The 10,510-nt window shown below is 41.4% G+C and overlaps 1 protein-coding gene across 1 annotated transcript; it reads right to left on the bottom strand.

Moving 5' to 3' along the window:
• Positions 1-6,226: 6,226 nt before the first annotated feature.
• LOC123975248 (GTPase IMAP family member 9-like) lies at positions 6,227-8,746 on the bottom strand. Its single transcript, XM_046056553.1, has 2 exons — positions 8,715-8,746; positions 6,227-7,408 (listed from the first exon to the last, which is right to left on the bottom strand). The coding sequence occupies exons 1-2, from the start codon at positions 8,737-8,739 to the stop codon at positions 6,516-6,518; spliced, it is 918 nt and encodes a 305-aa protein (XP_045912509.1). The 5' UTR covers positions 8,740-8,746; the 3' UTR covers positions 6,227-6,515.
• Positions 8,747-10,510: the final 1,764 nt, after the last annotated feature.

Here is a 10,510-nt window from a genome sequence, read left to right as displayed (position 1 = left end):
CAGCACCCGTAGTATACATATATATGACTATTGAGCAGTAGTACTAGGCTATATCAATATAGGAAATGCTCGGTTCAAAGTAAAATTCAATAAGTTGATCCATAGGCTACTGGAGTGTTGTGCTGAGAGCAGTTGAGCATACACAGCTAGCTCAGAAGTAACGGATGAAGAAAAGTATTGCGAGTTAACACAAAAAAAGTATTGCGAGGTAATGCGAAAGTAGTCCTTAAAAAAATAATTCCTCCTTAGAGCCTTCCCAGCCACCTTACTGTACTGTAACCTGACAACTCAATGCTGATCTAATCCTCTGTTAACTTTCACTGTCACTTTCTGCTGCTCTCTCTTACATTCGCTCGTCCTTTGAAGAATGAGGAGAGAGAGACAGCCATGCGTTGAGTGTTACCGTGCCGAAAATCATTAATGATCATGTGAAATTTTAGTAGCAGCGCTCATTCATTAAGTAGCGACATCACATTGCTAGCAACTGGTTTAAAGAGACCAAGACGCTGTTTTTTTCAGGCAAGAGTCCTGAAGGTTGCACTTTAACACAGCTGAAGAATAAATCCATTATATATCTGTAGTACAATATGAAACAGAGACTCACGGCAATAACATGACAGCTGCATGTTGGTACATAGGATTAGGCAAACTGGCCGTCAGAGGTGACAGAAAAATCCAGCAAGTTTTATGTGTGGTAACCACCCTTTCAAACACAGTCCATAACAAAGTGATTCATATCATTAAAGCCTTTCAACAAAAGATAAACTAAGGAAATACATGTTTAAACCATCCTGCCATCATTTTTAATATAACATAAATGGGGGTCACATTGTGGTCCCCTTATTTCACGTTATGTCCTACACCCTTCAGTTTTAAAAATCGTACAGCACCCTGTACATCCTGTTGACACAAAACCTTTTAATCAGGAAGACAGACACACAGAACCACACACGACGTTCAGGACACCACATGCACAAAATCTAATCTTCTTACAGATTGGGTAGCAGAACTTTGTAGGAAACAGCTGATACATAAACACAATCCGACCTTCTGTCTACTAGAATCTAAACACCACCTGCTCACAACTTCTTATTACCTTCAGACAAACTGAATGAAAATATTATTTTTGATTCTTTACCTGGTTCTCTGTTCGTTGCTCCCCAGCAGATGTTTTAATCAGTACTTCAGCAACATTGTCCCATCGTCCACTTCGTATTTCCTCCTTGACTTTATTCATCTCTTCTTTTGCTACTTCCTTCAGAATCTCTTTCAGTGCGTTTTCCTTCTCCACCAACAATCGTTTGTCATTCTTAAAGTATTTTTCAGAGTCTTCACAGCATTTACTCCATCTATACAGTGGCATAATGGATGCCACAAAAATTATACAAAGCAGTAGAGAGCCACCAATAGCCTGAAATAGAAAAAAGTTGGTTATATTATAACAGCAGTTCTGTGTTCTTGCTGTCATTTCATTAAGACACTGCAAGCTGATCAAAACAAGAGCACAGTGAAATATAAAGTAAAACATGCTGGAAACACTCACCCTGGACTTGCTTTTCAGTTCAGCGACGGAGACTTGCTCCCCTTCAGTGAGATTATTCTCCTTGGCTTTGCAGGCTAAGTCTATCTGTTCAGTGCTATAATTCTTACAGCAAACATACCAGTCTGCTTCAATTAACACAAAAGCAACCCAAAGCACACCGACTAAAGCTGCTTTAACAATCTTACGCAAGGAATAACCCAAAAAACTGCCACAGCATCCGAATGCACCTGAACGCTGGTATCTACAGACTCTCTGAAATGACCTGTCTGTCCAGAGTATTAACAGAAATATAAAAACAACAGGCAGACCTATGTATAAATTGCAGTCATTTACTTGTGGTTTGCAAGTACACGGAAAATCCCTGTCAAGCAAAATACTGTAGGTAAACATCAGAATGATTACAGCGTAGGTGCTGAGCTTCCCAGAAACTAGTTTAGTCAGTAAGGACTGCATCTCTGATGTAGAGCTGGAAACAGCTGCAGCTTCTACCCTCTGAACATGCACCGACAGGAAACATTGATTTCCTGGTTGTTGTTTTTTAAATAAATCTGTTGGGGGTGTTGCAGATGAACAGGAAGTGAGTCATCTGTCCAGATGACTGCCATCCCATCTCAGATCTGAGAGAAGAATAATAGAAATAAATATTTTATATATGTGTGTGTGTATACACCAGTCAGCCATAACATTATGACCACCTGCTGATCATAATCATAATAGTCAGTACAGGGTCATGGACGGCCAAGGCTCAGTGGTGCACATGGGGAGCAAAGGCAGGCCTGTGTGGTCTGATCCAACTGACGAGCTACTGAAGGTCAAACTGCTGGGAATTCAGGTTTAATGGCACGTCAGCACTGGCTTCACTTTTCAGAACCAGAGGTTGCAGCTTTGCTTGTCTTTCTTTACAAAAGGACCATACTTATAGGTTTCAGAAATATTTAAAGGATCTAAAATTTACCAGAAATCTCCCAGACTTATTTGTCCTAATAGATCAAGAAATGCTCACCACTTACCAACAGCTCAGCGTCAGATCTTATTTAGGCTAAAGTCACCCCTGTGAGTCTAGACGTGGTCAGACAACAAATCATTTGAAGCACACTGAGGCCTTTAGACCTGGACCTAGTAATTCTTCTATTGTGGTAACACACAACATTTGACTGTAAACACATTATTGACCTCCTCTTTCACCAAGTTTTTGTTTTGTTTTAGTATTTCACAGTGAGAATGAATGCACAGATCAACTTCCAGAGGTTTTGTCTTTTTTGGGTTCATTTTCAAACTGTGATGGTGCAGTGGATAAGACACATGCCTTTGGTGTGAGAGACCTGGGTTCGAATCCACTGAGACACCATTGTGTCCCTGAGCAAGACACTTAACCCCTCGTAGCTCCAGATGCGTGCGACCTCTGACATGTATAGCAATTGTAAGTCGCTTTGGATAAAAGTGTCAGTAAATGAATAAAGGTAAACTGCAGAAGTAGATGCATGTGAAGATGGCATGAAGTACGGTGCTTCAGTGACAGGAAACATGTAAATTGCTGATGTGAGATTTAAATATAGCAAAAGAAGGAAGTTATGGGACCTTGTAGAGGTTTTGCATTTGAACTTGCAGGGGCCAGCGCCTCCAACTCTACAGCGCACACTGAGTGCTAAGCTTTTTATTTTGTTGCCTGTTGGTTTGATCCGACCACACCAAACATCTGCAGCTTTAGGTTTCAACTTTAAAATGATTAGTTATCTTGGATCTGTTGAAATCCTTCATCTTCTTTACCTGATAGATTTTGAATTAAGTGACATTAGTTTGTAAAAATCCCTTTTTACTTTGATATTAAAGAGGGTTTTTGTTTTTTTGACCATGATTTCATGTCTAAAACAAACTAAAGAGTGGAACATCCAGGGGGGGTGAATACTTTTTATAGGCATTGTATTTACACTGCATTGCAGGCTTTATTGTGCAAATAAACTCTTCTCATAGCATTTTTATTTGTTAACATTTCTTGGTGCAAGCAATGTTTTCAGAACATTTTTAACAAATGCTCTCAAAAAGTGGTGGCTACATGACTCCTATGACGCTGCTCCCTCCTTACAGGTTGAGCTACTCCATCCTTACCAACCGCCTCACCTCCTCTCTCCCCCTGCTCTCTCTCTCCCTCGGCCCCGTCACTTTGTCCCTCTGTTTGGCTGTCTCAGCCTCCTCCTCTGCCTGGCAGGGGCCACGGCTCTCCTTTCCTCAGTGTCAAAGTGTCTGTGCCTGCACCACGCAGGGTACTGCAGCTGATGTTGAAGCTACTGCAGCCAGGGTAGCAAACATATCGGTTATTTTTCTGTATTTGGCAGCTTCCGTGTGAAGATTTTTAATTGATTTTTTGGCCCGCAACCCAAGAAACAGAGCAGAGGGGGTGGGCGCTAGTAAGAGATGCGATTGGGCCAGCCCAGTGTCAGTATAGAAGATTACCCAATGGGCCGCCGTCCATGCTTTAAGGGCCGGTTGTAGTTTTTAAAAACAGTTCTATCAATAAACAATTGACGTTACATCGGCCCCAAAGGTTTGTCGGCCCACTGGTATGATTCTCAGTCCACCCCTGATGATGCTTCTTACTGGCACAGCATCAACTTCAGGCAGGACTTGGTCTGTGAAGGAAAACACTGCTACATCAATAAAACACAATGAAGAAATCACCTGCAATGCTACAGGGACTAGTAGAGTCACAGGCCACAGACCCCGACGCAGGTATAAATGCATGGCTACGTGTGTAGCTTATGCCGCAGGTTATGGCGTAGACTCGCCGCAGAAGAATCGACATTCGGCACAATTGTACAAGAATGGTAGTATTCATTCGTAGCAGAGATGTGTGTATTGCTTGCATAAGAATGTGATTAATCAAACTCAAATATTTTTTGATTTAGTCAAAACCAAACTGTGTTAGGGTGTGCCCCGCTCTCCCCTCCCCCTAAAGTGATACTGATACCAGTAGAGTACTTCATTCAGTACCTTGTGTGAAAGGCCACCTGTTGAACACTAGTTGATTGGTAGCCTAAAATTTTTATTGTTGTCATGGACAGGCATGTTTCTTCTACTTTTTCAAACCCGCCTAACTGTTGTATAAAATGATTGGGAAATTGTATCAGATCATCCTCATCCTAAATAGGTCATCCTCAGGAGTTTTACTGGATTTGAATGAGAGAGGAGTTTTTCATACGTTTGTTGAAAGTCAACCACGGAAAATTATTTTGTAAAGTTATCAGCTCTGCTAAAATGAATTACAGATGCACCTCGCTAAGCAAGCTAGCTAGCTCCCCACACGGCCGTTAGCTCCACCGTCTCCTCCAAATATGGTCACGTCCGGGCACTTCCTGGTTGCAAAAACTCAACATGGCGGCGCTCTGTCGACCAAACTCGAGGCTTCAAAACAGCAGTGGTCAAACCAACAGGTGACATCACGATGACTAAGTCCACTTCTTACATACAGTCTATGGTCACAAGTACAAAACGAGTAAGGAGTTTGTTTAAACAAGTCACTAAACTACACTAATGACTCACAAACTGAGGAAAAGAGAGGCTGCGCGTCCAGCAGATAAAATAAAAATGTACAGAGAAGTGTTAAATGATACCAGGAGATGAAACCAACTGAAACCCGAGCTTGTGGTGATAAACTGGCAACAGTGACGAACATGCCTGAGACCGCAGCCGAAGGTGAGCGGCTGTTAAAATCACGCATGGACTCGGCGCGTGCAGGCCTGTTTTATGCAGTTCATGGTGCAGGGACATGAGGAAGAAAAGGTGTGCTCTTCTCTGTCTTTTGCACATTAACAAAACATGCAATGCAATTACAGTATAGAAGAAACAAATGTGCATTGTCCAAAAAAAGTAACTTAAGCTGAAAAAACAAGCTACTGATAGAAAAATAACTCAACATCCAGCAGCACCAGTCAGTAACTTTAATAACTTGTTGACACAGTTTTGTGTTCTCTCTCTGTGAACGTGACCAAAGAGGAGGGAAGACTAAATCCTGCCTCAGCAGGGACGATGTTACAGGAGAAAAGTTGATCTGCAGGACAAACTGATCTGAGAGCTGCTCTCACTTAGATTCTGTTATATTTATATATTTTGAAATGTCACCTGCTGCCTGAATTTTGTTTCCTTTTACATAAATAAAAACATTTCCACCATAAATCGGTGCAGAAACTTTCACCAGAATGCAGAAAATGAAGCGTTTAAAGATCAAAGAGGTACATAAATCCCTGTATCTCATAGGACTTCAGAGGCTCTGTACTTTTGTCCAACTTAACAGATTTACTCCAAGTTACCATGTTGCCGACCATCAGTCCATTCTATATACTGAACCTGCTGATCCTGTTTAGGGCCACCAGGGGATGGAATGTATCCCAGCATGCACTGTGCAGGAGGAAGAGTACTGCTGCTTCAGGGCTGACACACATGTAGATGGTCCAACTAAAATATTCCACAAATCTGCATCAAATGCTTCAAAGTCCTAGTCAACAAAATTATAATGGCAGGTCAGCTAAGGTAGTTCTGTACCTGAAATTCGAAACAATACAGGCCTACATCTAAACACAATAACACACGTACAATATCCACAGTGTTCTTCCACCTGTGTGTCAACAGCTTGTGTTTGTCCCTCTCCTGTATTTACATGAAGAAGAATTCAGTCAAAATCCATCATGGTAGGTTCATTAATGATTTTTATTAGATTAGACAAATATTGTACAGTCAAGACATTGTTAAAGACGCAGCACAACACAAGCTGAGTAGCTCTACCTATTTCAGGAACATATTTCAATTATAATTAGTATAATAATTCTAATAATCACTTAATAAAGTGATTATTAGTGTAATTATTCATGCAAAGAGTTTTCTAGGAAGCAAATGCAGATTACATTAGAGTAGATTACTATATTTTGCCTGGAAAACAATAAAATATAAACATGTCTTTTAACTGTATGTTGTACTGTTCTTATTGAACATGGCAACGCTCTGAGATTTTCGCTGCCAAAGTACCCACAACAGCTCCAACAGCTGCTCCAACAGCTGCTCCAGCTGGACCTCCTACACAACCTCCAATAGTAGCACCATATACTGATGCAGCAACAAACTTATTCAATCTTTCTGCTTTCTCTCTTGCTTCATTCACAAATCTCTTGTACAGCTCATCCCTATTGGCTCTCTCTTTATTCATCTCTCTCTGCATCTTTTCTTCCATCTCCTTCAGGAGTCGCTGTTTCTCCTCCTCTATGGCTTCCTCTGCTCTCCTGAACATTTCGTTGGTGTAGTAGCTTTGACCGTTATCCGCAATCATCTGGTCGATTTTGACCAGGAGCTGTCTGGCTTGTTCAGGGTCTTTGACTTTGTTGTTAAAGACATGGTATCGATTGTTGCACTGCTGAACGATGGCTTCCAGGTCAGAACTCTTTGAAATGTAGCTTTCAATGGTTTCGTCTTCCAGCTGTTCTCCGTGTGTGAACAACACCACTGTGTATTTAGCTGCCTCCTCACCAAAAGTGGTCTGAATCATCTTCACGGTTTCCTTCTCCTCCTCGGTGAATCTGCCCAGCTGAAGAACTATCAGGAAGGCGTGAGGACCAGGAGCAGACAGAGAGATGCACATCATGATCCTCTTCAACACTTCTTCTTTGGTGAATTTAGTGTCAAACAGCCCCGGAGTGTCGACGACAGCGACCTTTCGACCTCCAACCGTCCCCTTTGCTTTCTGGCATTCAGATGTCAGTGAAGATGGAGACAGTTTTGAGGCGAAAGCTTTTTTCCCCAGGATGGTGTTTCCCGCAGCACTCTTCCCCGCTCCGGTCTTCCCGACTAGAATAATCCTCCTTTCATTTGGATCTGTGGCACCTGTCGGACAGAGACACAGCGTTCGTCAGTCAGTGCTGCATTGTCAAACGGAGGAGCTGTGAACAGACTCCAGATGAAAAAGAAAATATCTCAGCTGACTGCATTTTATCACCTCTCATGAGACAATGTCCCTTCAAGCAGTCTGGTAACAAAGCTGAAGAAATAGCCTTCGTTTAAACACATTTTTGATAATATCCATATAGCCTATTCTTCATGTTTTAATAATTAAATGTGTATTAAATCTCTCTCTCTTAACTCTTATTGAATTAATGCTGATGTGTCTGACTGCCTACCTCAACCTTAAAAAACAAACCATACCATCAGGGCTCAAGTTTTATCAAAAGTTTAGAGTGAGATAACGCGTGTTAGAGGAGGAGCCACTCAAATATTTGCAGAAGTGGCCCCTCGGCCCCAGCCAATTCTCTGTCTCAGGGCCTTTCCGAAACTGGACCCTTGCCACTTCCATTGCGTCACGGAGTGAACTCTGGTCGGAGTCTCCCTCACAGGCTGAAATACAGCCGACCCCCCCAGAGTAAATAAGATCACTGCTATAATACCTGGATCAAATAAAGAACAGTTGAAATAAGTTTCAGGATTGAGGAAAAGGGTGTTTTTATAATAACGAAACTGAAAGCATTTGACATTTATTTTATGTTTGTTTATCAACCAAATTATTTTGGTTAGATTTCAGATTTTTCTTGAACACTAGGATTTCAAGAGACATATTCTTTTATGAAACGACTGATATTCATTGTTAAAGAATTGCCTATATATTTTGAACCTATTTATCTTACATGAAAAATAGACTAGAATGTAGGGGAGAGCCGGGACGAGTGAAACACTTTTCAGATATTTTCTTTCTGTTTCTTTATCTGCTCTGTAAAGCGACTTTGAGTTCGTGAAAAGCACTATACAAATTCAATTTATTATTATTATTATATTTTAAAATTACATTCACAAATAGAAATGATCTAAAAAGATCCAACATTTCAAAACAAATCAAACATATTGAAGCATTATATGACCTGAAGAATGTAAAACGGTTAAAATGTGAAAAGACTTAACTATTTATTAATTATTCTTTAATGCCTTTGTTGCTTGTTTCCAGTTGTGCCATGTTCTGTTATTCTGTAGGCTATTTTGTTCGGGCTGAAGATTTTCCTAAGATATGAACACGTTTCAATAAAAACAGCATTAATAAACACAATCTAACCTTTGGGCTGCGTTGTTAAGCTGTGATTGGTGATGTCAAATGTTAGAGTAGTTTCAGAATTTAAAAAGTTTAGTCTAGTCAAACGGAACTCACATTTGAAAGAAGGCTCCCCCATCATGCAGCAAAGTCTGTTACACACCTTCAGCAAGCCAGCATCTGAGCTCACTCGGCATTGGAGGCTTTTATAACCCACTACCACTCCGCCCTCGTTGCTTTCTCAACAGTGCTTTATTGCTCGACCTCTGTTTACAACACCAGCTAAATGGCGCCCTCTGTAGGTCGGCTGCTCCAATAGTCAGTGTCAATACATCTCCCTTTGTTGTTTTTACCCCTGACTGAAACAAGGCCTGGCAACCTTAACAGCACCCACTCATGACAACAGCAAAAGAAAAAAATCTATTTAACACAAGTTTACTGCCTATTTTTAAGACCAGCTGCACAAACTTTGCTGCATTATAACAGTAAATACTTTTTTTGTCAGGTGAACAAGCCTAACTTAACGCTCTTCTATCAGTCTTTTAGGTTGACGTAGGACGACGTGGTCTCTCTTCACCTGTCTCAGTGGAAGGTAAGTTTTCTGTGCTGTTTCCAGTGACAGCTGTAGAGCTGTTTGCTCTGTTAGTCCATCAGAGATGCCAGTGTTTGTCCCTTCAAGTGTCTTGTGCACTTTCAGCAGGTGACGACGATTTCTTCGCAGTGTGTCGCCGTACTCAGTAAGTAACTTGTAGGATCTTGGTGTTGTCTTTTTGATGACCTTGGCAACAGGTCCCCATTTTCCATAACATCTGACAGGTACCGTGTCTGTTTGCTCCAGTGGACATAATGGTTTGGCATAATGGTAATAATAATCCGGTTGTAGGCTTTGCTCTGGCTGTTCGTCTTTGTAGAGACTCCGTGCCGCTTTTGAAGCAGGTGTTCTGCCGAGGACAGCCGTCAGCTTCCTGTTCATGAGGAGTTCACTTGGAGACTGTCCACATCCAAGAGGGGATGCTCTGTAGTTTAGAAGGACTATATAAGGATCCTCCCCAGTCTCTGCAGCTTTCTGTAGCAGCCGCTTCACAATCTGCTCTCCTTTTTCAGCCAAGCAGTTTGACTGCAGGAACAGTGGACCATATGTCTCTGCAAAGTCTCTGTAGTCCTGACTGCTGAACTGTGGTCCATTGTCACTCACCACAGTCACTGGGATTCCATGTCTTGCGAAGATGGCTTTAGTGTGTTTTCTCACTTGTTGTGCTGTTGTGTTAGACAGCAGCACCAGCTCTGGATAGTTTGACTTGTAGTCCATAATGACAAGGTAGTCCCTCCCTGCCAGCTGGAACTAGTCTGTTCCAACTTTTTTCCATGGCTCCTCAGGTTTGTTGTGGGCAATCCTTGTGGAACTCCATGACTAACTTTGGCGTGGACTCATCGTTAACATGTACAAACTGAAATCGATCTGATAAATAGGACTTAAACCAGCTTAGAGCGGTTCCTTTAATGCCAATGAAATATTCCAGTCTCTGCAATAGGATCTGATGGTCAATGGTATCAAATGCAGCACTAAGATCTAATAAAACCAGTACAGAGACAAGTCCTTTGTCTGATGCAATAAGGAGGTCGTTAGTAATTTTCACCAGTGCTGTCTCTGTGCTATGATGAGCTCTAAATCCTGACTCAAAATCCTCAAATAAACTATTGCTCTGTAGAAAGTCACACAGCTGTTTAGCAACTGCTTTCTCCAGAACCTTAGAGAGAAATGGAAGGTTAGATATAGGTCTATAGTTGGCTAAAACATCCGGATCAAGTTTGGGCTTTTTCAGAAGAGGTTTAATTACAGCTACTTTAAAGTACTGTGGTACATAGCCTGTTGATAAAGATAGATTGATCATATCTAGTATAGAGGTGCTGAC

Source organism: Micropterus dolomieu, linkage group LG08, assembly GCF_021292245.1.
Source record: "Micropterus dolomieu isolate WLL.071019.BEF.003 ecotype Adirondacks linkage group LG08, ASM2129224v1, whole genome shotgun sequence".
Classification (NCBI taxonomy): Eukaryota; Metazoa; Chordata; class Actinopteri; order Centrarchiformes; family Centrarchidae; genus Micropterus; species Micropterus dolomieu.
The sequence above is the reverse complement of the archived record's forward strand: the minus strand, read 5'-3'. Positions and strand labels throughout refer to the sequence as shown.